Raw genomic sequence first — 24,749 nt, 5'->3', positions numbered from 1 at the left:
CCCTCTGGCTCACCCCGCGTCTGGGGTGGCCGAGGGACCCTGGGGCCGGCCGTGCCCCCCCCCGTGCCGCGGGAGGCAGCTCCCTCCCGGGTCTCCTGCCCTCGCGGGTGCAGGGAAGGGGCTTTTTCCAAAACGCCGCTCCGCCGGCCCCCCGCCGCTGCCAGGCAGGGCCGGGGCCGTGCCACCAGCACCGCGGCCCCGCTCAGCCTGCCCCGCGGTTTGGGGGTGCAGGGGGACGGGAGGGGGCCTCTCCGTGCCCCCCCTTGCAGCCCAGCCCGCTCCCTGCAGTCCCCCCCCCCGCGGCCTCGCCTCTGAGCCCCTCACCTGCCTCTGTCCTTTCCCATCGCTGCTAATTATCTGGTCGTGCCAGGAGCAGCGTTCTCCTCCTCCCCCGGCTCGCCGCGCCGAGCTCTCGGCTCCCTCTGCCCACGCCGGGAGCCGCCGGCAGTCACGTCCCGCTGGATGCCGCGAAAACGGTCTCTGACTCCCCGCGTGGCGCAGGAGACGGGCGGCGGCGGCGGCTGAACCGGAGGCGAAGCCCTGTCCCGCTGCCGCCGCCGGCTGCCCTCGGTGCCGCGGGGATGGACGCAGCCGCGGGCCGGCGGGGTCGAGCCCCCGGTGCGGACCGTCCCTGCGCCGCTGACGCGGTTCCGCGGGTGAATCCTCCCGGCCCACACCGGCCCGTTTCGGGGAGGCGACGGGGCCGTCCCGGTCGGTTGTCTGTGGGGCGCTGGCACGTGCCCCTGGGCCCACGGCCGGGTGAAAGGCCTTTCCCCGGCGCTTTTTGGGGTGACGGGTGCTGGGGCAGCGCCTTGCCGCCACCCTTCAGTCCCCACTCCGGGCTGGGGGGGACGCGGGGCCGTGGCAGCCGGGAGGCACCGGCACGGCGGGGTCAGGCCGAGGCGCCTGGGATCTGTTTGTCTCAGGTTGTGGCCGCCGCGGGGAGGGGTGGGCGTCCGAGGGGCCCGGGGGTGCGCGGGAGGAAAGGGCTGCCCGGGAATCCGCGCGAGCGGGGCGGGGGGCCGGCGCGTCGCCCTCCTCCGTCCTTTCCACCCCGGGCTCTCGCCCATGACTTGCGTCTTCTGCTGCCAGCTGGAGGGTGGGGAGCCGGGCCGGGAGCGCTCGGGAAGCGAAGCATCACCGTTTCTGCCGGCGGCGTCGCTTCTCTTGGGGATGATTTCCGAGAGGGGCCGGGCTCTGCCGGGGCAGATCTCCCGGTGCTGGCGTCCCCTCCCTGCGCGTGGCCGCACGGCGTTCCCACCGTCCCACCCAGATCCCGAGTGCAGGGGAAAGGTTCGAGCTCTCGTCTCTCTGCAGGAAAAACAACCCCCAAACCCCACCGCAGGCCCCGGATTCCCCCGGCTCCCGGCGGGACTGACTCATCCGGCAGAGCCGCCCCTTTCCCTGCCCAAACCCTCGGCGCTCGGGATCCTGCTGGGCCTCTCGCAGCCGCCCCAGCGCCCACGCTGCCGCCGAGGGGCTGCCCCCCGCCCCTCACCCCCGTGGGGGGCGCCCGCTGCGCTGGGGGGGCTGTGGGTGGTGGAAGGCAGCCCCTGGCCAGGAGCTCGGGGAGTCGGTGCCAGGCAGCCCCCCAGCCTGGCCCTGACAAGGCTTTTGGCGCCCCGGTAGCCCCCCCCCCGGCCGTGGGCCGCTGCCGGTGGCCTCAGTCCCGGTGTGGGAAGGTCGCAGAGGCTCCACACGCCGCCAGCCCGGCCCCGTCCTTGGGCCGCGGTGCCCTTGGGTGGCCGAAGGCCGAATCCTCGACTTCCTTCTCCGAGGGGGAGCGCTGCCGCAATGATTAACCCGCGCCGCGGTAGCCGTTCCGTCCTGCAGCCTTTTTCCTCTCCCGTTTCCAGCGTTGGAAAATGCTTCTCCTCCGCCCAGCTCCCACACACGCGGCCCCATGGTGGGAGCGTGGCAGAGCTCGGGGAAAATCGGGAGCAGGGGACCCGGGCTCGGGGCAGGATCTGGCCCGGCCGGGGCGTCTCGGTGCTGTCCCATTTCTGGGGTGATTTGCCGGCAGATGGGGACGGAGCCGTGGGGAGACGTCGCCTCCTCGGCCTCACCCCCCAGAACCCGGGCGCAGGAGCGAGTGCCGACGGGCGTTGCGGAGGGCGGGTGCTGCAGCCGGCACGACGGCGCTTGTCGTGCAGCGCCGGCAGCCTCGGAGCGCCGCGCGGCAAACCCTTGGCCCGGGGCAGCTTCTCTCTTGGGGAAACTGAGGCAGGGATGGCGAAAGCCTCCTGCAGCCTGGGGAGAACGGGGACGGGGCGTGGGAATCCCAGACCCTGGCGCTGCACTGAGCTGCGTGGGGGATGTCCCCCCTCTGGGTGTCCGTCCCCCCCCCCTCGGGGAACCCCCCGGGGAGCTGCTGGGGTCCAGCGAGGGCCAGGGGGGGCGGCGCGTTGCCTTGAGGTCTCAGGTGCCTTGGCAGGGGCTCGGTGGCCCCGGGAGGAGCCTTGGTGGCCACTTGCGCTTGGCTTCACTGGAGCTGGCCCAAAGCCACAGGGTGCATGGGGGGGGGAATGCACGGCCCCATGCTGGGGGTCCGAGCGAAGCCCCCTCCCACCGCACCCCCCGGCCGGGGCCGCGACCCGCGCGGGGCAGGGGGAGGCCGGGGAGGAAGCGGCTGCCAGCTGGGCTCGACAGCGGCTACAAAGGCGGCCCAGAGAGCCCGGGCGGAATGAGGTGGCTCCCGTCCAGGTTCCCACGGCGGCCCGGGTGCAGAAAATACACCCGGAGCTGGTGGCGGTTGCCACAGCGATGGGCTGGGTGCCACGTCGTGGGGTGGGGGGGCCACAGCCCCAGCCCCAGGTGTGCCGGCAGGGGACCCCGGCGCGGGGTGGCGGAGCTGGGTGCTGGCGGGGACCAACGGCTCCTGCCCCGGTTCCGCTGCCCCCACCCGCCTTTGATGTGCCGGGACTTCGCCCTTGGTAAAGCTGGGAGGTTCCCAAGGAGTTCCCGGCAGGAGCTCGGCGTCCAGCGCCCGGGTGTCCCGGCGTGAGCCCCCCCGAGCCCCGGGGCCTCCATCCGCCGCTCGTCCCGCCATAGCCGGGGGCTCAGAGCCCCCGCGGGCTCCCCAGTTCCTGGTGGGCTGGCCAGGAGGAAGCGGCTGCAGCTGGCCCCGGCCGTGGGGCTCTTCCTGGCGGAGCTGGCGCCGGGCTGGGGCCTGGAGTGGGGAGGGGAAACCGGGGGGGCCGGGACCGGCTGCCCTCGGGGTTGCCCCGGCGTGCGGCGGGGATGGCAGGGGGACGGCAGCGCTTTCATCCCCGCTCCCTCAAAGGCCGCTTGTGTGCGAGCAGCCACCCTCCGCCGGGTATAAATAGCAGGATTGAGGCCTGGCGTGACACTGGAGTCACTTCTGCCACCGCCACCTTGGGTGTCGCCCCCCCTCGCCGCCGCCACCGCCCCGCGGGACCTCAATGGGGTCATTGTGTGCCGCGGCCCCGCAGGACACGTCCCGAGCAGCTGCTGAACCTCACCCCGGCTGCTCCCCCCGGGGCCACCGCAGGGCTCAGGGTGCCCCTGCGGGGTCCCATGCAGGGAGGGGACCCCCCTCCCCTCACTCGCCGTCATCCCTGCGGCCAGCGAGGGCCACGCTCGGGTTGGCGATGGCTTCCACCCTCCTCCATCCCCACCCGGCCGCGCCGTCCGGCCCTGCCACCCCCTCCCTGCCCGGGCAGCAGCTCTGGGGCGTAATGACGGGGTGTTGCCCGCCTGCCCCGGGGTGGAGAGCAGCGAGGAGGGAGGCAGCTGCCACCCAGCAAGACGGGGCCAGCCGGGCGCGGAGCTTCGCTGCCTGCAGCCGGCGCGGCCACACCTGTGTGGGCAGAGCGGACCCCGCTCCCACCCCGGCACAACCAGCTCCTTCGCCCCCGGCTGCCCGCGGACAGGCCGCTGCAGGCAGGGCCCCCCCGCCCCGGGCCAGGCAGCTGCGGGGTGCCGGGGAGCGCCCGGCACAGTGGGGGGGGGAATATGGGGGGGCTGGAGCTGCCACCGGCCCTGCTGCGCCTGCCGGGATCCCCCCGAGGTGCCCGGGAGAGGTGGGGGCTGGAGGGGCTGTGACCCCCCTCCCGGGTGTGCTGGGACCAGCCCGGCTGTGCCGCTGCGGGATCCCGCTCCCCCCTCACCGCGTCCCCCCTCCGGCCCCTCATCCTGCCCCAGCCCCGACCCCTCGTGTCCCACCGGGTCACCCCAACCCCGGCCGGCTGCACCCCCGCACCCCGTGTCCTGGCCAGGGCACCCCAGGGGTGCAGGGTCCCGCAGGACAGGCTGCGGAACGGCCCCCCCAGCTCACGGGGGTTCCGGGTGGGGCGTGGGAAGAGCCCGCGTGTCCCGCCGCGAGCGGGGCGGGCAGGGGCCCCCCCACGGGGACGCGTGTGGGTGCAGAACGTGCACAAGTGCCGGGGGTTGCACTGTCAGCGAGGTTGGGGGGGCTCACGCACCCCCACGTCCTCCCATCGGCTCCAGCCGTGGTCGGCCAGTCCCCTGGGGGTGCTTCACCCCCCCGGCCCGGTTCGGGGTCGCGTGGGACGCAGGAGCAGCGGGTCCCGCACCCCGGGGGGGCCAGGGCAGCTCCATGGGCTGGGGGGGGGGATCGGCAGAGCTGGGCCCTGGCCGGGGGCTTCCGGAGCCCGTCTCGGCGTCAGCAAACGGCTGCGGCGGGAGGAGGAGGGACGGAACCGGGCCGGGGGCTCGTCCGGCAGCGTCTCCCCTGGGAAACGCGTCTCCCGTAAATCCCCGGCTGATGCTTTGCGCTTTGGAGGCCGCTGGGAGCGTCGAGAAGGGGGGGTTGGCCGCGGGTGCTGCGAGGCCAGTTCCTCTTTTGCTTCTGTTTGGTTCTTGTTTGGGCAAACATCCCCCCCCGCGTCGAGCCGCGTTTCTGGTCGGTGGGGAGAAGGGGCTCGGGGGGCCGGGGGGGCCGGGGGGGCCGCGGGAGGCAGAGGCTGCCGAGGTTGCCCTGGGGCCCCGCTCGGCTGATGCTCCCAAACCCGGGGACGATCTGATCTGCAGCCTGGCCTGTCGCTGCCGGATCGCGTTTCCCCTCCAAACCGAACCCCGCCGAGAGCGACCGCGGGCACCGGGGCCGTGGGACCCACCGGGACCCACCCCCACCTCGGGGGGGCGGTTTCAGCCCCGGCGCCGCCGCAGCGGGTCCGCGGCGCGGGCAGAGCCCTCGGCCCGTCTGACCCCGGCCCCAAAGGAGCGGGCGGGCGGCCTGGGCACCCTCCGGGCCGGCCGGGCTGTCGCGGCCTTGGGGGAACGTCCCCGGCAGCCCCCGCCCCGCGCCGGCTGCTGAGCACTGATGGCACCCCGCGAGCGGGGGCGAAGGAGGAGAGGGAAAGGCGCAGGGGAGCCCCAGCACGGCGCTTCCTTCCCCCTGCCCGGCACCGGCGGCTCCAGCTCTGCCGCCGCACGGGCCTCGTCCATCACGGTGGTCATCGCAGCCGGGGAGCTCCGGTTCCTGCCCCAGCCCGGCAGCACCCCGGGGTGCTCCCAGCATCTGCCTTTGGCTCCGGGGTCCGGCAGAGCTCGGGGCCAGCGCCGGTGGCTGGGATGGCGCCTGCCCTCACCAGCACGGGGGTGCCGGGGGGTGCCCCAGCCCATGCGTTGTCCCGGCGCTGGCCGCGGCCTCCCGGCGGGTGTGAGCCGGCGTTTCGGGGCCCGGCTGCCTCCGCGCCAGCGCGGCCGAGCTCTCCGTTGGGAGCTGAAGGCGCTACGGGGAGACAAAGGTTTAATGAGAGGTTGTTCGGCTCCCTCTGATCCTTCCGCCCATTATCTAATCGGAGCAGGGCATTTAAAAGGCCACGGAGCAGGGTGAGTCACTTCCCCAGCCGGTGCCTCAGTTTCCCCACGGGGAGCGCACCGGGATGAGCCGAGCCGGTCTCCCCGCGGCGTGTCTCGGCGCTGGGGAATGCGGCGCAGTGGGTCCGGCCCAGGGCTGGATTCCTCCGGCCGCCCTTCGCTCTGCACTGACTCACCCCCACCCCGGGCACGGCACCTCCCGCCGACCCCCCGGGCCCGGGAAGGGGCAAAGGGTGGCCCCGCTCCGGCCGACATCCCTGAGCAGCCGGGGGGGGTCCGGCAGGGGGGAGGGCGAGCACCAGCCCTGCCCTGGGGTGCGGGGGCCCGGTTCTCCTCCCCGCCGGGATTTCCTGCCGCCGTTCCCAGGCCAGGCCGTGGCCCCGCATCCGTGGGGTGACCCCGCGCGGCCGCCAGCGGGGAACCGGCCCCAGCGCCCCGAGCGGCCCCGGGGGCCGGGGTCAGGCACCGGGCGAGGCAGCGGCAGTGCCGGGACCACGTGGCGGGACTCGTGGCGGTGGCCCCTGCCCGCGGGGAGGGTCCGGCCGGTGGCTCCATCGCCGTAAACAGGAACCGGGGGGGGAGCAGAGCCCGGCCGGGAAGGGAGGGGGTGCGTGTGCCCGGACGGGGTGTGTGCGAACGGCGCGAGCCAGCGTCCAGCCCGGCGGGGCGGGGGGGTGCAGCACCCCCCGGGCGAGCGGGCACGAGTGTGTGTGCGCCCGGGCACGAGTGTGTGTGCGCCCCGGCGTGCGCACGCGGGTGTGCAGGGACGAGGCCGGGACGGAGCATCTCTGCGCCCTGGGATGGGGTTCCTGTGCCACAGCCCGCCCCTGGGGCTCCTCGTCCTCCTCCCCGGCCTCGGTGGGTGCCAGCGCCGGCGGAGGGGCCGCGGGGGCCACGTGCCCCCGTGCCCCCGTGCCCCCGGGCCCCCGGGCCCGCGCCGTGCCAGAGCTGCCGGGGGGCTGCCGGCCAGAGCCCGGCCCCAAGCCCCCCCGGGGCGGTGATGGGGGGTCGGCAGGGGGGTCCCCTCAGCCCTGGGCTGGCCGCGGCCCCCGCAGCGTTCCCACATTCCGTCAGCCAAGCCGCGGCCCGTGGGACCCCCCCGCGCGGGGACACCGGGGTCGCCCCGGCCACCGGGCAGGGCGGAGGGGTGGGTGCTGCGCCCCAACCGCGCACCCCAAAGCGGGGCACCCGGACTACACCCCCCATAATGCTTTGCGGGACACAATGGCCCCACCCACTTGCAGGTGGCCACGGTGCATGATGGGCTGGGCAGTCGGGGGGGGGGGCCGGGCTGGGGGGGGCCACCGGGGGTGTGATGGGGTCCCGGGGTCTGCGGCGGCGGCACCGGCCGGGGCGAGGCGAGGGCAGGGGCAGCGTCGGGGCGAGGGGGGGTGATGGCTGTGGGGCGAGGGGAGCTGCCCCGGGATGGGGGCAGAGGCGCGGGGGGTGCGGGGGGTGCGGGGGGGTGCAGCGCTGCCGCCTCGCAGCCAGGGCGGCCTCGGCTCGGCTCTGCCCCGGGCTGGAGCACGAAGTGCCGCAGGCAGCCCCTTGGGGTGGGGCTGGGGCCGGGGGGGGGGAGGTTTTACCTTCCCCCCGATTTATGAGCCGGGGTCACCCGCGGAGGCTACTGAAATCCCGGGTCCCTCCCCTCCCCACGGCTGGCAACTTGCTGGAGCGTTTATAATAATAATAACGATAACAACAACAACAACCACCAGCTGAGTTGTCCTCTGACTCCTGGAGCCGGTGATTTCAACCGAACCAAGAAGTGTCAGAGCAGCTGCGAAGCAGCCGCGTCGCGCTGAGCCGAGCCCAGGGCTGGGTCCAGCCGCAGGCCCAGCCTGGTGGGGAAGGGGCTTCCCGAGGGCGGGGGGTGCAGGGCCTCAGCGCTCCGGTTCCTCCCGGCCGAGATGGGTGGGGGGTCTGTGCCCTGAGTGCCCCTTCCCACCCCGGCTGGGGCTGGAACTCCCCGGGAGCAGGGGCTGGGTCCTGCCCCGCTGGGGGGGTCTCAGCCCCCGGCCCATGCCCGGGGGAGGCTCCTGGTGTGGGCACCGGCTGGCAGCGGACGCCCACGGCGCTGATGCAACAGCCGAGACCTCTCCTGACCCGCGATTTCGGCGATTGCCACACCAGCTCCGGCGCTCGGCGCGGGCTGGGGCGCAGGACGGGGCTGGGGGGGGACAGGGGCAGCGGCAGAGCTGGTGGGCACAGCTGGGGCTGGGGTTCCCCCCCCCGTCCCAGAGCAGCTCTGGGCTGGAGCCGCGGGCCGGCAGCGCCGGGGGCTGTCGGGGAGGCCGCGGGCAGGAGCCGCTGGCCCTGCGTCAGCAGAGGGGGGGTCAGCGGCCCGAAGGGGAGCGTGAGCTCAGGGAGCCGGGAATAGCCCCGGGCAGCGGCGCCCCGGCCCAGCACAGCCCCACACCTGGGCCCGCGGCCGTATCGGGGGGATTCACCTTCCTGCCCCTGCGGTGACTCCCCCCGCTCCAGCCCCCCGCGTCACGGCTGGGAACCTCAGCCCGGGGGCCGGGGGGGAGCCTCTGCCCCTGCCGGGGTCCCCCCCTGCCCGGCCCCCGCGCCCGGGTGGCTCCTGAGTCACCCCAGGGGTGACTTCACCTCTGGGCTCGAGGCCGAGGTGACGAGCAGGGCCCCGGGGGGGCGGTCAGCCGGGGTGTCCCCAGGCCGCGACGCCTGGACGCGCTGCCAAGGGCCACCGGGACACGGCCCGAGAGCCGGGAACCACGCGGAGCCGACGGTGTGTTTCTGAGCCACGCTGGGTGTTCACAGCCCCGCCAGCGTCCCCCGGCCCCCCAGGCAGCCCCGAGCCCCTCGGGGGGCTCCAGCCGCGGGGGCTTCGTGCCCGGCTCCGTGCCGGGGGGGTGGGGATCGCCGGCTCCTTACTCAGAGCAGCGAGCGATGGCTCACCTGAGCGCGCCGGGGCGACGTGAGTCACCGCTCGCCACCGTGACTAAGGCTGAGCCGCTCGGCCCCGCGGGGCTCGGGGGACGGGGACGGGGGGACAGGGACACGACGGGACCCCCCCCCCCCGCCGCCGCCAGCCCTGCGCCTCCCCCACGGCGGCGGTGCCTGGCAGGCCGGACCGGGCGGGCGGAGGTGAAGCGGTTCGGCTGCACCCTCCTGCCGGGGTGTGCCCCGCGCCGGCCCCGCCGCTGGCCCCGCGCCCGTGGGAACGCTCCCACTCGCTGCCGCCGAGGCCTCGGCCGGGCACCGCACGGCCCTGCCCGTCGGCACCGGCCCCTCCGCGGCCCCGGGATCGCTCCCCGCCCCGGGCTGGGGGCCTGGAGAGGTCATGGAGGAAAAGGGGCCCCCCCAGGCTGCAGCCCCGCGGCTGCTGCACCCACAGGGGTGAGACACCCCCCCCCCTTGTCCCTCCTCTCTCCGCTCCCGAGCCCGGCGCTGGCTCTGCCCTAATCCCATGACCCCGGCGCCTGCGAGGGGAACGCGGGCACTTGCGATAAAATCCGTTTGCCAAAGCTGTGAAATCAGCCAGGAATTCCGTCCAAAAGGAAGAAAAAAAAAAAAAAAGAAAGAAAAGAGAAAAGCTGCTGCCCGGGGCTGGTGGGGGATTTCCCCAAAGGAGGAGGGCTGGGAATTCCCTTCCTTCGAGGGACAGGGCTTCCAAGAACCAGCCCCCGAAAGATTCAGGGCTCCCAGCTGAACCCGGGGCCGCGGGACGGGGCACCACGGTCCTGCCCCGCGTCTGCCCTTCGGCCGGGCCCCGGGGGCCGCGTCCGTCCCCCCTGCGCAGCCCCGCGGCCCGTCCCGGTGCGTGCGAGGCGCCGCGGGGCCGAGCCGCGGCCCTGGGCTCACGAAGCCGATTGCGGGAGCTGCGTGCGGCCTGCAGCGGGATTTGTGGGGGTATTTGCTCGTCGGATCGTCTCTCCCCGAGCTGCCGAGCCGTGCGGGGTTTGGAGAACGCTCCCTCTGGAGACGGCAGGAGCCTCGGATGCCGCACAGCAATTATGCCCAAGTCTGACTGTAATCTTTAACGATTTATTCCCAGGGCAACACAATAAACTAAACACACAAAACCCAGGCTGCTGGGAATCCTGGGATCCCCCAGCGTTGTGTCTCTGGGGGCTCCGGATACCTTCAACCACACTGAAATCTGCCCGTGCTTCCTAAAGCACCAGCTCCCGGAGTCACGGGACCGCCGGGGGACATGAGCTTCTTTCCCAGGAAGGAGACGGAGCCGCGTGGGGAGGGCGGCGGCCGGGCCCGGGGCTCCCGGGGCGGCGGGGCCGTGGCCTGCCCCCGGCACACGCCACCCGAGCGTGGCCGCCCCCCGGCCCTGACGTGCCCGTGACCCTCCCCACGGCCCCCGGGCCCTGCTCCCCGAGGAGGGGGCTCTGGGGTGACGCCTTGGCCCCGGCACGGCCCCTCCCGCTGCCCGAGCCTGAACCGTGGCAGGGCCCAAGGCAGCAGGTTGGGGACGTGGCCCCCCAGGGGCGGCAGCGCGGGCCCGGGGGCTCCGCAGCTCCCGGGGAGAACAATGGCGCGTCCCTGCCCCGGCCCCTCTCCCGGGGACAACAATGGCGGGAGCCGGAGCCGGAGCCGCCTGAGCTCATCTCCCCTCGGAGAGCCCGGAGGGGGCCGGGGCGGGTGGGGGGCCGCAGGCTGCGCCACAAAGGCTCCCCCCCCCCAGCTCTGCTCCTCGCGCATGGAGGGGCCTCGCTCCCACCCCGGCGCAGCTCCGCGCCCACCCCCGGGGACGCCGTTCGGGAGGGAAACGCTTCTGGTGGTTTGGGGGTACAGAGAGACCCCCCCCCCGGCTCCCCCCGGGCCTCCTTGGCTGCTGCCCCGTGGGGTGGGGATGCGCAGCCCCCTCCTCGCTGCAGCCTTGCCCCCCCCCCAGCAGCTTTGTGTCTCGCTGTGCCAGGGCATTGTCTGCGGGGAGAGACCCGCCGGAGTCAGCCCGAGGTCAGGCAGCAGCTCCCCGCACCCCCCCCCCCGCAGAATCCCGGGGGGAACCGGGCTGCGGCTTCGGCTCCAGAGCACCGGGGGGGGCAGGACCCCCAGCCCCACCGGCCGCCAGCCCGCTCCGAAACGCGCCGTGGGGCCGAGTCTTTGTCCCGGCTGTGGAGGAGGAGGTTGGGCAGAGGGAATCCCTGGGGGAGGGACGGCCCAACCTCGCTATTAGACATCCGAGAGTCTCCACCGGGAGAGCTCAGCCCTCGGCTCCCTGCGCACGGACTGACAGACCCCGGGGACGGGGCACCGCACTGTCCCCTCGCCAAGGCCCCCCCCGCCCTGCCCGCAGACCCCCGGGGGCAGCGCTGGGACCGGGACCCCCGGAGGGGCAGAACCGGGACCCCGGGGGAGGCCGAGACCCCCCCGGAGCGAGCGGGGGGGGGGGGGGGGAGCCGAGACCGGGACTCCGGGAGCAGGACCGGGACGGGGGCAGGGGGCTGGGACCCCCAGGGCAGGGACCGGGTCCGCGGCGGGGAGCGGGGGAGCAACGGCGGGGACCCCCCCGCCGGGAGCAAGTGCGGGCGCGTCACCTGCGGGTCCCGCCGGGGCCGGGCCGGTCCCTGCCCCCGCCAGGCTCCACCCCGGGCGGTGCGGGATAAAACTTGGGGCACCTCCCCGGCAGCTCCGCGTCAGGCTGCGCTCGGGCCGGCTCCAGCGCTCGGGAGGGGGCACCGCACCGCGACCCCCCCCTCCCCGGGAACTTTCTGGGGTCTTTTCCTCCCTCCGGAGGCAGCTCAGCCCCCCCCGCGCCGGGACCCGCGGGGCCGCGCTCGGTGAGTGGGGCGGGGGGCGCGGGACGGACTTCTGGGGGAGAAGGGGCGGGGGGGGGATCCGCGGGCCGGGGCGCGCTCACTCGCTTGTCCCGGGGGGGGCCCGCTCCTCGGGGCAGAGCCACCCGCTGCCGCCGGGCCCCTCCGTTTCTCCGGTCGCTCGGGGCTTTGCGGCCCGCGGGGCCGGGGCTCCCCTCGCTCCGGGGACCCCAAGCGCGGCCTCCCCCGGGGGGGGGGGGGGGGGGGGGGGGCGTCCCGCTCAGCGCCCCCATCGCGTTCTGGGGAGCGGCCCCTCGTCTCCCCCCCCTCCCAGCTCCGGGGTGCCGTCGGGGGGGGCTGCCCGGGGTGTTTCGCTCCGGGCGGGCGGGCAGCGGCCCCCGGGGCTCCCCGGAGTCTCGACGAAGGCTCCCCGGACCCCCCCGCGGGGCCCCCCCCGGGCGCAGGAGGCGCGGCGGGGCCGGCAGAGGGCGCCCGCGCTTTGCTGACTCATAGCCACCCCCACCCCCCCCCGGGGCCCCCCCGGTAGAGGGGCCGGGCCGGGCCCCGGGGTGTCCGTTCCACCCACCCCCCCCGGGCCGGGCCCGCCGGGCCCCCGCTGCGGGATTTAGCGGGGGAGGGGGGCAGGTGGGGGGGGCGGCAGGAGCAGGGGGGGTGTGGGGGGGTGCGGGGGTGCTCGGCCCCGCGTCCGGGCACTTCCCCGTCGCTGTAACGGCGTCACCGGGCGGGTGCGTGTGACCGGGCGGGTCCGCCCGGCCGCGGGTGACTCTGCGTGTCCGTGTGGCCCCCCCCGCCCTTTCCGCCTCGGTGTCCCCGCGTCACTCGCCTCCGGCGGGCGGTCCCCTCCCCTCCGCGGCCTCCTCCGGTGCGGGGGCCGCTCACCGCACCCCCCCCCTTCCCCCGCCGTGTCCCGCCTTCACCCCTCCGCAGCGCCCGGGCCTCGCCCGCCCCGGGAGGGGCACCCCCGCACCCCGCGGGGCGCTGGGGGGCGCCGGGCGCTGCCCCCCCCGCTGCCCCCCCCGCTGCCCCGGGCCCTTTGTTGCGGCCGCGGGTTGTGAATGGCCGCGGGCGGGGGGCGGCGGGGGGCGGGGCCGCGCGGCCGCGTGGGCGGGAGGAATCCGGCCGGGCCGCCCCGCCCCTCCCCGAGCCACGTGGGGAGCCGCTGCCCGTTTGCTATTGGCCGACACCGCGGATGTCTGGGCGTTCGGCGTTTTCCCATTGGCCGCGGCCGCCGGAGGAGCCGGAGTGAATGAGGGCGAGGCCCCGCCCGCGGGGACGTTGCTACATTGTAACTTCCCCCCCCGCGCGCGCCCCCCCCGCTCTCACGGCTCCGCGCGGCGGCGGCGGCTGAACCGGCGGGTCCGGCCCCGGGGAGGGAAAAAGGGAAAAAAAACAAAAAAGGGGGGAGCGAGCGGCCTCCCCGCCCCTCGCCGCGGCCTCCGGGCCCGCACCCCGCCCCCGGGAGCCCGCACGGAGCGAGCGAGCGGCGGAGGGAGAAAGAAAGGAGGCGGCGGGCAGGCGGCAGGCAGCGGGCAGGGCGGGCAGCGCCGCTTCCACCGCCCCCCCCTCCCGTAGGCAGCCAGCGCCGCCCCCCCTCGCCCCGCCGGCAGCGGGAGGAGAACGGGAGATTTAAGATTTTTTTTCTTAAATTTTTTTTTTTTTGCTTTTTAACGTTTTATTTATTTCGCCTGGGCCGCGGAGGGCCCGGCCGCGGGGATCACCCCCTCCCTCCCTCCCTCCCTCTTTTCTTCCCCGGCCCCCGCACGGGAGGACTCGAAGCGGAGCCGGAGTTCCCGTGGCTGCCGCCGGGGCGAGCGGCGGAGCGGGCCCCGCTCCCTCCTTTGTCCGCTCCCCCTCCGCCGCTCCCGCCTCGCCCCCCGGCACCGACCGCCGTTTCCCCCCCCCGCTCCCCGCAGCTCGGCGGATGGACCCGCAGCCCGGCGCCAGGAGCTGCAGCCGCGGGGCTCCCGCCTGCGAGGTGGTCCCGGCCGACCCCCCCATGAACCTCTACATCCACACCACCACCGGGACCCGCTATGAGCTCTCGGTGCCCGCCGAGGAGACGGTGGAGGGGCTGAAGCGGCGCCTGTCCCAGCGCCTCAAGGTGCCCAAGGAGCGGCTGGCGCTGCTGCACAAAGAGAGGTAGGCAGGCTGGGCCCGGCCCGGGGGGGCCGCCGGGGTCTCCATCCCCCGCCCCGGCAGCGGGGCTGGCGCGGGGGCGGCCCCTCGCACCGGGCTCGGCACCGCACAAAGGCTCCCGCCCCCCTTCCCCCCCTGCCTGGCCCCATTCCTCGGCGGGTCGGGGAGAGGGGGGGGGAGCAGCCCGGGGGGCCGCGGGCGGGGGCGAGCCGGGGGCCGGGGCGCAGGGAGGGCGGGGGGGGGGGGGGGGGAGCTCCGGGCCGTGCCGGGGACCGGAGCGCGGCCGCCGCCCCCCCCTCGCCGGGGCTCCTTTGTGGGCGGCGGGGCCCGGCCGTGCCCCGCGGGGGCCCTGCCCTTTGTTCTGGGCTCAACTTCGGCGGCGGCGCGGCCCGGCCCCCCCCCCCCCCCCCCTCACCGAGCCCCCAGCGCTGGGAGGGCCGGGGGCGGCTGCGGGGGGAGAAGGGGGGGTGGGGGGGTGTCGGTCCTTTGTCTGCCAAAGGGCCGGGGCGAGGGGGCTGCGCGGCCCCCCCCGAGGGGAGCGGGGACCGAGGGGGGCTAGGCTCCCCCCCCCCCCGCGCTGTGCTCAGCCCCGGCCTGGAGTAACTTGGAGAGTCTCGCCCGGATCGGGGAGGGGAGCGGGGCGGGGGGGGCCGCGTCCATCTGCCGGGACCGGGGGGGTCACGTCCCCCCACGCTGGTCCCAGCTCCTTTCCCACCCCCGTGGGCAGTTTTCCTGTGCCACGAAGCCCCGTGAGCCCCCCCCCACAGCCCCTGACCGGCTCCTCGGCCGATGGCTGCAGCCCCCCCCTTGCACCCTGCACGAAGCCAGGGTACCCCGGCCCCCCCCCCCCCCCCCCCCCCCGGGGTGCGGGGGGCTGACGGGGACGAAGCCGCGGGGTGCTGGGCCCCCTCCTGCCTCCCGGGCGTCGGAAACGCTTGGGCTGGGGGTGCTTGCGGGGGGGCTCAGACCCTGGGGAGCAGCCAGGCTTGCAGCTGGCGTGTGTCCCCCCCAGTTTATCCCCCCCCCAGCGCTGGGGCCGCGCTGACCTCGCCTCTGGCATCTCCCTCCTCTCCCCCGCAGCCGGCTCAGCTCCGGGAAGCTGCAGGACCTGGGGGTCGCGGAAGGCACCAAACTGACGCTGGTGCCCACCGTGGAGGCCGGCTTGATGGTGAGCAGCGTGTCCCTGCGCCCCCCCCCCCCCTCCCTCCCACTCGTGCCCATCTATTACTAAAGCCCCCGGCCAGGGTGCGTTGGCCGCCCGCGGTTGCCCAGCCCTGGCCCAGGAGGCCGCGCCGGGCTGGCCACGGCAGCAGCTTTAATATTTCGCTGCTTTTCTCAGGGCTTGTGTAGAAATAGTGGAAGTGACATGTCATCCTTCCCCTCCTGCCGCACAGACGCCCCCTCCTTCTCTGCATTTGTAATGTTAACCCCCCCTCCGCCTTTTTTTTTCTTCCCCCCCCCCCCCCCCCAGTCCCAGGCGTCCAGGCCGGAGCAGTCGGTGATGCAAGCGCTGGAAAGCTTGACTGAAACTCAGGTGAGAGGCTCGATGCACACCCCCCCCCCCCCCCCCCCCCCGAGACAAAGGCGGCTCCGCGGGGCGGGTGGGGGGGTAACAACCCTGCTGTGACCTGACCCCTCTCCCCCTCCCGGAAGGTTCTGGTGTTTTGTGCCCGCTTAGGTTTCACCTTCAGCAGGGGGTGGGAGCGCTGAGGGTGGCGCCCGGGGCGGGCACCGTCACCCTGCGCAGCGCCGGGCGCGGGGAGGCCCCACGCTGCCGCTCGCAGCCCAAACACGAGGGCAGAGGCGCTGGGAGGTGAAGTGACTCAGTCAAGGTCACGCAGCAGGTCGGCGGCGGAGCCAGGCGGCCCAGGGCCCTGCCTGGGGGGTGCGAGGCCACGGCCCCCCTCCCGCAGCCACCCACCCTGCGCTGCGCAGGGCTGTCCCCTGTGGAGGGGGGCCACCGGGATGTGCCGGGGGGCTTGTGGGGCCGCTGCGATGTACTGTGGGGCTGCAGAGCCCGGCTTCTCCTCGCCCTCTCCTTGGAGCCGTCCTTGGGGGGGGCTGTTGAGGGGGGGGGAAATTGGCTGTGCCCGGCTATTGTGGCAACCTCCGTGCGCCTGCTCGGCGGCCTTGGGCTGGGGCGCCCGGGTGCCGAGGAGGGGGTGCGGGGGGGGTGGCGGTGCTGGCGGGGGCCGTGTTTAGAATAACTGCGAAGTTTCTTGGCGGCTGGCGGGGCGGCCTCCAGCGCGGGAGGTGTCGTGGGGGGGTCCTCCGCCTGCGGCGCGGGGGGGCCGGTTCCCAGGGCTGGGTGCGCGCGCAGCCGCCGGCCGCGAAGGTGGAATTTACCCCCAGCCGCGCAGGCCCTGGCTCCTTTGTTTTCAGTCTCTTTATTATTGCTGTTAAACTCTTTCCTTCCTTTCCGGCCAATGCTGCAGCTTATTTTTTTTAAAGGTTTTTTTTTTTCACTTATTTTTTTCTTTTTAACTTGCCTCGCTGCCTTTGGCGAAGGGGGCTGAGCCCTGCGCTGTGCCAGGGCCGGACAGGGGGCTTGGCGGGGGCACGGCTGCGTCCCCCGTGGGGACGTGGAGCTGCCCGGGGCGTGGGGCCCTTCGCTGACCCGCCGTGCCCTTGGCTGCCCGCCGTGCCCTTGACTTTGGCAGCTGGTTTAACCCCCTGTGGGCCACGGGGGTGAGCTCGGAGCTGGAGCCCTGTGCCAGAGGCTGGTGCCCGCCTCTGCCCTCCCTTGCCAGGGTGCCCGGGTGACACGGTTTGGCGCGGGGGGGGGCAGAGCTGTGGGAGGGGGCTGGTTCTGCCCGCCCAACCCGGGGGTCCCGGGGCACCCCCCGGCCCCATCGCTCAGGCTGTGCCGCGCCCGCCGGGGTGGGCAGCGACGTTGGGGTGTCCTGGGGAGCAGCAGGGTCAGGGAGCTGCCCAGAGCGGAGGCGGGGGGGGAGGACTTGGGCTACCCCCCGCCTTTGTGGGGGCAGCTGCTCCCGGCCCCACGGTGCCCCGCGCAGCCCCTGTGGGGCGGGTGGCCGTGGCCCCTCCGGCCAAGCGCGGTGGAGGCGTTTTGGGGGGGTGGCCCCGGTTTTCCCCCCGGGGCTGGGCCGGGCTCTGGCAGCACGGGCGTGCCGCGGCGCTGCCTGCGGGCAGCGGCTCCTGCCCCCGGCAGGTTCCTCCCGGGTCGGTGATTCAGGAAGCCGGGGCTGCGCAGGAGGAACCGCCAGCACCTGGGGGGTGGAGGGCGGGGGGGGCAGGAAACCACTCCTCTCATTCATGCTTTGCTCGGCTCTGCCTGCGTCACGCATCCTCCGGCAGCGCAGGCAGAGCTGCGCCGACTTCCTCTGGGGGTGGCGAGGGGGGGGCCGGGGCGCTGCCACCCCCTCCCCACCCGGGTGCCTGCGGGGAAGTGGCTGCGGGGCGGGGGGGGGGGGGGTGACGCTGCGCCCCGGGGTCTTCCTGGAAGGGCTTCGCTGCGCTTCCTTCCGCCGGGGGGGGGACGCTCGGCGGTGCCCCCGCTTTCCAGGGAGCCCCCGGCCCCGGCGGGCAGCTGGTGGCTGATCCCGCAGCCTCGGCTCTTCCTGCCCCCGGCCCCTCCGCCCCGTTGTGGCGTGGAGGGGGGGGGCACGGGGACGCATCCTGCCCAGCTCGGCCCTACCGGGGCTCTGCCTGGGGGGGGCTCTGGCCCTCTGCCCTCCTTGGCGCAGGAAAACCCCCCCCGGCTGCGGTGGGACCCGGCCGACGGCTGCAGCTGCGCCCGGCTGGAGAGGCTGCAGGGCTGGGGGGGCATTTCCTGCGCCCCCCCAGCCTCCGTCTGGCCCTTGCCGTTCCCCTCCGGCTCTGCCAGGAGCCGGAGCCGGACAGCCTGCCTGCGGTTTGGGGGGGCTGCTGCCCTCCCCGCTCGGGGCAGGGCCTGGCCAGGGGCAGCTCCTGCTCCCCACCAAGCCCCGGGGGGGGCCGGGGGTGTCCGGGGCGGGGGGCCGGGGTGACGCGGGGCCGGGCGTTGGAGCGCGGCGGGAATGCGGCGCTCTGAGTCACCCGCCTTTCTGGGAAGCAGCCGGGAGACACTTGCCCCGTCCCTGCGGGCCCGAGCCCGGCACGGCCCAGCCGGGCCCGCGGGCAGGGCTTGGGGGGGTCCCGGGGGGACCCCTGGGCACGGTACGGGGGGGCTCGGGGGGGGGGCCCAGTGGTCCCAGAGCCCTCGGTGGGGCCGTCAGGCCCCCCCAGGCTGGGAGGGACGGGGCCGTGGGCGGCCGAGCAGGCGGCTGGGTGGGACGTGTTTGCATTGGAGCGGCCTGGTTTCGCCGGGGGGGGGTTGGCAGCGGCGTGGGGGCGGGTGCTGGGAGCCCCGGAGCTGTGGTCCCCCCGGAGCTGTGGTCCCCCCGGGCCTGGGCCACCGCCGGGACCCAGTTGGCTCAGCGCCGCGGCCGAGCCCCCCGGCTTGCCCAGGGCGGGTGCGCGGGAGGCCCAGGGACCCCCCCCCGCCTGGGCGGGGGGGGCAGGGGGGGTATTTGGAGTGCTGCTGGGAAGCGCCGGGCAGCGTGGGCTTGGGGCGCTCGGGTTTCTCCCGACGCTGGCGAGGGGTCAGGCAGGGCGCGGGCAGGTGTGAGTCACATGGAGCGGGAGGCGCCCTCGGGTGCCGCTGACGTCAGGGGGGGCCCCGGGGAGGCGCACGGGGCTCCCCCCAGCCGGGGCAGCCGGTGCCGGCCTTGGCGGAGGGCGGGGGCCGCTGCCCCGGCTGCCCCCCCTGTCCCCGTGTGCAGGACGGGACCGGGGGGGCTGCGGAAAGACCCCGCTGCCCACTGAGGGTCTCGGTGGGGGCACGGGTGGGAGCTGCCCCCCCCCGTCCTGGACACGGGGCTGTTTCCCTTCCCCACCTTCCACCCGGGAGAGCAGCGTGTGGCCTGGTTTGGGGGGGGTCTGTGTTTGCCCTGTGGGGAGCATCCCGCTGCCCGCGGGGGCCCGTGTCTGTCCCCGGCTGCTGTGGGCAGGGAAACTGAGGCAGAGCCTGGGCCGGGGGGGCCGCGGTGACGTTTCCCAGGTGCCGTGTTCGTGTGCGCCCGCGCGCCCGCCCGCCGTCCTCTGCCCCCCCTCGCCCCGTAACCTCGGTGGCCAGAGCCGCAGTGTCTCCTGCCCGCCCACCCCTTCCTCTGCAGCCTCCGCCTGACACGCTCGGGGCTTTGCTGCTGGTATTTTTAAAGCTGCTTTTCCCACGGCTTCTCAGAACCGGCCTCCGCTGGAACGGGGTGCGGGGGAGCGGGGGGGGCGAGGGGGGGGCCGTGCTCTGCAGAGGTGCCGGCCCTTGGCTGTGGCGGGTCCGGGGGGGTGAAGGGGGGGTGCAGCGCAGATCTGCGGGACCCCTTACCTGGTCCTGCCGCGGGTGCCGGCTGCCCCCCGAAGGTGCCGGGGGGGGTGTGGGTGGGTGACGTCTGCGGGCGCCGTGCACGGCGCTGCACGTGATGGGCTGGGGAAGCCGGGCCCCGCTGCGCCCCAGAATAGCGCGGCTGGAGGGGGGGGGCGGCGGCGGTGGCGTCATCCCCGTTAGCTGTGACCCGGTGTCCTGCCCACAGCCCTCCCTGCCGGCAGCCCGCGCCCTCCAGCCGGGCTGGGGGGGGCCCGAGAGGCTCAAACCCCCCCCCGGCAGCACACGCAAAGGCCGGGGGGGGGGTGGGGGGTGAATATGGAATGTGGGGGGATGCTGAGCAGAGCTGGGGGGGCTCCCCCGTTCCCCAGCACAGATGTCGAGTGATTGATGCATCCTGGGGGGGCTGAGTGGTGTGTTGGGGTGGGGGGGGAGCAGGTGTTGGGGCTTGGGGGGCCCCCCCCTCCCTCCCCAGCGGGCCCGGGGCAGGGTCAGGCCCCAGCTCTTGTCTCCGCGCTGCAGCTGCTCCATCACCTGCCTGCGCCGGAGCCTGCGGGGCGGGCGGGGGCAAATCCTGCCTGTGCAGCCGCTGCTGTGCCGGGCCTGCCCCCCCCCGGGCGGCCTTTGGAGTGGGGGGGGTGCGGGCTGCCCTCCCCTGCCTTTCCTGCCTGATAGCCCCAAGACCCGGCAGCAGCGTGGCAGGGACCCGGCATGTCCTCACCTGCCCCCTCCCCAGCCCCCCCGGCAAGGGAGCTCACTGCCTGTGCCGAGGGGGGGGGGCAGCCCCCCCAGCCGCTCGCTGGGCTGGCCGGAGGAGCGGCGCTGCCCCCGGGGTGGGTGTTCGGAGCGCAGCGGCCCCTGCCCGCTGGGCTGCGGGGGGGTGGGGGGGCCCAGCCCGGCGGTTTTGTGCTGGGAGAGAGAGAGCAGTCCCCCCCCCGCGCTGTCAGCTGGTGGAGCTGGCACCGCGCTGGGGTCGCGCGGGGACGCCGGCCGGGCTGGCGCTGCCGCGGCCCCGGGAACGGGCTGGGGGGGTTGCGGGGTGGGGGGGGTCACCCCTTCGCCGCCCGAACGACCCGTTGGCGTGGGAGGGGAGCGCGTCCCTCTGCTCAGCGCCGGGGGGGGTGTCTCTGCGTGCCGGGGCTGACCCCCAGCTCCTTCTCTCCTCAGGTCAACGACTTCTTGTCGGGGCGGTCGCCGCTGACCCTGGCGCTGCGCGTGGGCGACCACATGATGTTCGTGCAGCTGCAGCTGGCGGCGCAGCAGAGCACGGGGCAGCTCCAGCACCGGCACCTCATCGCCAGCCGCGGCGAGGCGGGGGCCGCCGCCAGCCCCCACTGCCGCACGCTGCACGGCGGCGCCGGCTCCGGCTTCGCCCGCATCCCCGTGGTGCCCGGCTGCCAGCAGAGCCCGGCCCCCAGCCCCGCGCCCGCCGCGCCGGCCCCCCCCATGTACTGTAACGCCCCCCACCCCGCGCCCGTCACCGCCGGCATGTTCCGCTCGCACGGGGCCAGCGCGCAGACGGTCAACAGCAGCGTCGTCTCCTCCTGCTCGGAGGTGAGTGCGGGCTGGGGGCTCCTTTGGGGCGGGGGGGGGGGTGAAGGTGGGCAGCGCCCCGCCCTGGCCCTGCCCCAGCTCCCCCACGCACGGGGCAAGGGGGTTCCCGTGCCCGGTTTGCAGTGTCCCCCCCGGTGTCCCGGGAGGGGCTCAGGGACAGGGTGGAAGCCGCCCGGGCTTTGCCCGTCTGCAGGAGCCGCGCTTGGGCGGGGGGGGGGCGCGGGGGGGTGTCACTGCCCAGACCCCCAGCACTGGGGACACCCAGCGCCCGGAGGGGTGCGACAGCCGGTTCCTCCTGTCCCAGTAAAACTGGGGCTGCCGTGGGGGCCTCCTGGTGTGGGGGGGGGGGGCAGGAGGGCCGGAGCGGGGCTGTGCCCCCCCCGCGATGCCCCAGCACGCCCCTAATGCGTCTCTGTCCCGCGCAGGTGGACTGTGGCGCCCGCGGCAGCGCCCCCCCGGGGAGCAGTCCTGCCCCCGCCGCCCGGTCCCGCAAGCCCGGCGCCGTCATCGAGAGCTTCGTCAACCACGCGCCGGGGGTCTTCTCAGGGACCTTCTCCGGTACGTGGCGCTGAGCCCCCCCGAGGGCTGCGGGGGGGGATGTGGGTCTGTGGGGGGGAGCTGCTCATCTCACCCCCACCCCTCACCCCCCCCGCAGGCACTTTGCACCCCAACTGCCAGGACAGCAGCGGGCGGCCGCGGCGGGACATCGGCACCATCCTGCAGATCCTGAACGACCTCCTCAGCGCCACGCGACACTACCAGGGCATGCCCCAGTCCCTGACGCAGCTCCGCTGCCAGACGCAGTTCTCCTCTTCCTCCTCCTCCTCCTCCTCCTCCTCCTCCTCGCCTCCCGCCTCCCCGGACCTCGCCACCAAAACTACCTCAGAGCCGCTGCCGGCGGCCGCGGCCTCCCCGCCCCTGCACCCCGTCGTCCAGTGCCAAAGCCAGATCCGGATGTGCAAGCCCAGCGGTGAGCCCAGCTGCCTTCACTGGGGGGGTGGGGGGGGGGCTACTGCTGGCCCCCGGGGTCGCCTCGGCTGCCCGCACGCTGCCCGGCACCCAGGGTTTGGGTTGGGCACCTCCCGCGTCCTGGGGCGGTGGGTGCTCGTGGCCGGGACGGGCAGAGAGGGGCTGGGGAGCCCCTGCAGCCCCCCCCAGGCCGGAGCTGACCCCCCACCCCCTATTTTGGCACGGGGGTCGCTCCCCACGGCGCCCGATGCTGGGGTTCGCTTCAGGCCTTTGGGTTTTAGATCTGGATTTTCCCCAGCAGCCGGCGCAGCAAAGCGCCCCAGGGCTCTGCAGCAGGGGGAACAGGCAGGGAGGGGCTGGGCCCCCACCCCGGAGTGATTGACAGGTGTCAGTCAGGGCAGGGTCTCTGCAGGGCGGTGTGTCCCTTGCAGAGATAGCAGTCGGGGGGCGCAGGGCGGGGACAGGCAGTGGCTGTGTCCCCGTCTCTGTCCCCCCTCCCCCGGGAGCTCTGGGCCTGTCCCCGCCGCGGGGGTGGAGGTTTTGGGGGGGGGGACGGGGGACACCCAGACTCTGGCTCCTCGCCCACCTCCCCGTTTGGGTTTGGCCGGGGGGGCCCCCCCAGGGCACGGCGGGCTGTTTGGGGCGCACACCTGCGTGCCCCGAGGCCGGAAGGTGCCCGCGGGCGCCCGCCCCGGCCCCCCCCTCGCGATTTGCTTAGAGAAAAGAAGTGAAACCGCCGGTGCCGGCCGGGGGGGGGCTCGCCCTCCCCTCGGGCTTTTCTCTTCCTTCTCTCCCAACTGAGGGGTCCTGGCCCCCCCCGGGGGTGGCTCCCCGCCGCTCCCAGCCCTCGGTGACGTGGCCGGGACCCCAACGCAGCCAAGTGCCCCCCCCCGGCCCCATCTGGGCTCACCCAGAGCCCCCCTTGGCCCCTTTGCTCATTTTTTTACTGCTGTGGAATTCCCAGTAAGGGGGAGAGACCCCCCCCAAACCCCCCCTGGCCCCACGCCAGCGTCCAGCCCCGGTGGCACTTGTGCCGGGGCCCCCCCTCTGCCCCGGGGGGGTGGTTTGGGTTCACAGGGGGGTTGTCCCCGTGTTCCCGCCCACGGGCCGGAGGGTGATGCTGGAGTTTCGGGGGGTTCGCACGGGGCTGACGGTGCCGCCGTGTCCCTGCGTGGGGGACACCGAGGCAGGAGGGACGCCGGGTCGCTCCGTCCCCTTTGCGTGGCTCTGCCACCTCCCGGCTCCCCCCCCAGCTGCTCGGGGTGGGGGTTCGGGGCTCCCAGCCCCCCGCAGCCTCTCTCTGGCCAAGTTCGCTCTGGAGCGGGATCCCCTTTTTCCCTCTTTCCCCGGCGCTGGAGCCCGCGCACCCACGCCGGGCCGGGGGGGGGGCAGCCGGGCTGCTGCCGCTCCTCCCTCGCTGGGGAAATGCCCCCCCCGCTTTGGGGCAGCCCCCCAAAACGGAGCTTCCCCCCAGCAGGCACCAGCCGCCCCGCCGTACGCGGCTCTTCGCGGGTGTCCGCACGCCCGTGCTGGGTTGGGGGGGCTCGGGGGTGTTTACGCAGCCCCCTGACCCCCTTTTTTTTTTTTTTTTTTTTTTTTTTTTTTTTTTGCCGTTGCAGGGGACCGCTTGCGGCAGACGGAGAACCGGGCGACGCGCTGCAAGGTGGAGCGGCTGCAGCTGCTGATGCAGCAGAAGCGGCTGCGCAGGAAGGCGCGGCGGGACGCGCGGGCGCCCTACCCCTGGCTGCCCGCCCGCAAGGCCGCCCGCACCAACAGCAACAGCAGCGTCTCCAGCGAGGGCAGCCTGGACCTCGACTTCGAGGACTCGGTGTGGAAGCCGGAGGTCAAGGCGGACATGAAATCCGAGTTTGTCGTAGCATAAGAGCCGCGTCGGCCCCCGGCGAGGGGGGTCCCCCCGCTCCCGGCCGGCGCCGCTGTCGTTGCTGTTGCCGTGGGCCAGATCTCCTCTAGATTTGCCGTCTCCTGCGACCGGACACCGGGGGGGCCTCACACCCCCCCCACACACCTACTTTGCCCCCCCCACTTTCACCCCACACCCCCCCCCCGGCTTGGTTGGGTTTGGGGAGATGGGGGGCAGCAGGCAGGAGCTGCCGGCCCCCTCCCTGGCCGGGAGCGGGGGGTCCCGGCACGCAGGGGGGGGCCCCTGGGGGATATCAAAGCTGCTGCTTTGCTGTGAAGAGGGGTGCAGCGGGGTGGGCTCCGACCCCCCCGGCGTGTGTGTGTCGTTTTTTTTTCCCCCCCCCCCCCTCTCTCCCCGGTGCAAGCAGGAGGAGATGAAGTCTCTTTCGGAGGTGCTGGGGCCCCCCCGGGTCTGGGGGCCGTTTGTTTTCCTTCCCTTCTATATGTAGCATTGCTCGGCTGCGGGGCTGGGCCCCCCCCCGGGCGGCTGGGGGGGACACGCGTGTGCCTGGGGGCCACCGGCCCCGCTGCCGCAGCCAGGGTTTGGGGGGGGAGGGGGGGGGCTTTGTTTTGGGGTGGGTTTTCATTTTGGTTTCGGAGGGAAAAGAAAAGGCGCCTTCCCTCCGTGGTGAGACCAACTTCCGAGTCGCTGGACTCTTTCCCGCCCGCCTCTGGGTTGGTTGGATTTTCTTTTTTAACTTAAAAAAAAAAAAAAAAAAAAAAAGAGAAGAGGGGGAAAAAAAAAAAAAAATTAAAAAAATAACGAATAAATAAACCCAGTACTCGGTCATGGCTGTCCGCAAGCCGTGGGGCTAATATTTATAGACATTAATTACCCGACTGAGCCAATACTGACATAGTCTTGCATAGGCCGTAGAAATCCTTTTTCTTGTCCGACTTTGATTTTTTTTTTTTTTTCGTCAGGAGATCTGTGCAAATAGAGAACCCATGTGATGTGTTTTTTGTCTGTAAAAGTCTTTTTTTTGTGTGTTTCGGGGACGGGGGGGGTGGGGGGGAGAGCGAGGCTTTCGGTCTTTAATATTTTATTTTTTATTTTTGAAATAAATTTGGGCAGTCTGGATGCAACTGCGCCTGCCTTTGCTGTCAGTGGGGAGGGGGGGACAAGGGGGCACCCGCCTCCCTCCCGAGCCATCAAGGGCCGTGTCTGTGTTCAGCGCTACACGTGTGTGCACCCCCTGCACACGTGTGATCACGCACACGTGGCTCCCTCCAGCCTGGCCCCCCCC

The 24,749-nt window shown here is 74.0% G+C and overlaps 1 protein-coding gene across 3 annotated transcripts; it reads left to right on the top strand.

Annotated features, from left to right (window-relative positions):
• Window positions 1–12,856: 12,856 nt before the first annotated feature.
• Window positions 12,857–24,460, top strand: MIDN (midnolin). Of its 3 annotated transcripts, none has more exons than XM_074928111.1 (7): window positions 12,857–13,700; window positions 14,778–14,865; window positions 15,169–15,231; window positions 20,227–20,573; window positions 21,008–21,171; window positions 21,269–21,583; window positions 23,202–24,460. In XM_074928111.1, exons 1-7 carry the CDS (start codon window positions 13,483–13,485, stop codon window positions 23,462–23,464), a joined length of 1,458 nt encoding a protein of 485 aa, XP_074784212.1. In that variant the 5' UTR covers window positions 12,857–13,482; the 3' UTR covers window positions 23,465–24,460. The 3 variants fall into 3 exon arrangements, with proteins under 3 accessions (XP_074784212.1, XP_074784213.1, XP_074784210.1); XM_074928112.1 differs by having other exon boundaries at window positions 20,227–20,592; window positions 21,039–21,171; XM_074928109.1 differs by having other exon boundaries at window positions 12,859–13,700; window positions 20,227–20,613; window positions 21,039–21,171.
• Window positions 24,461–24,749: the final 289 nt, after the last annotated feature.

This window comes from Athene noctua, chromosome 27 (genome assembly GCF_965140245.1).
Source record: "Athene noctua chromosome 27, bAthNoc1.hap1.1, whole genome shotgun sequence".
Classification (NCBI taxonomy): Eukaryota; Metazoa; Chordata; class Aves; order Strigiformes; family Strigidae; genus Athene; species Athene noctua.
Note: the sequence above shows the minus strand (reverse complement) of the source record. Positions and strands in the feature narration are given on the sequence as shown.

Coding starts and splice junctions, on each gene's coding strand:
- MIDN (XM_074928109.1), top strand. CDS start 13,483: ATGGACCCGCAGCCCGGCGCCAGGAGCTGCAGCCGCGGGGCTCCCGCC. Junction 13,701..14,777: donor GCGCTGCTGCACAAAGAGAG/GTAGGCAGGCTG, acceptor TCTCCCCCGCAG/CCGGCTCAGCTCCGGGAAGC. Junction 15,232..20,226: donor AAAGCTTGACTGAAACTCAG/GTGAGAGGCTCG, acceptor TTCTCTCCTCAG/GTCAACGACTTCTTGTCGGG.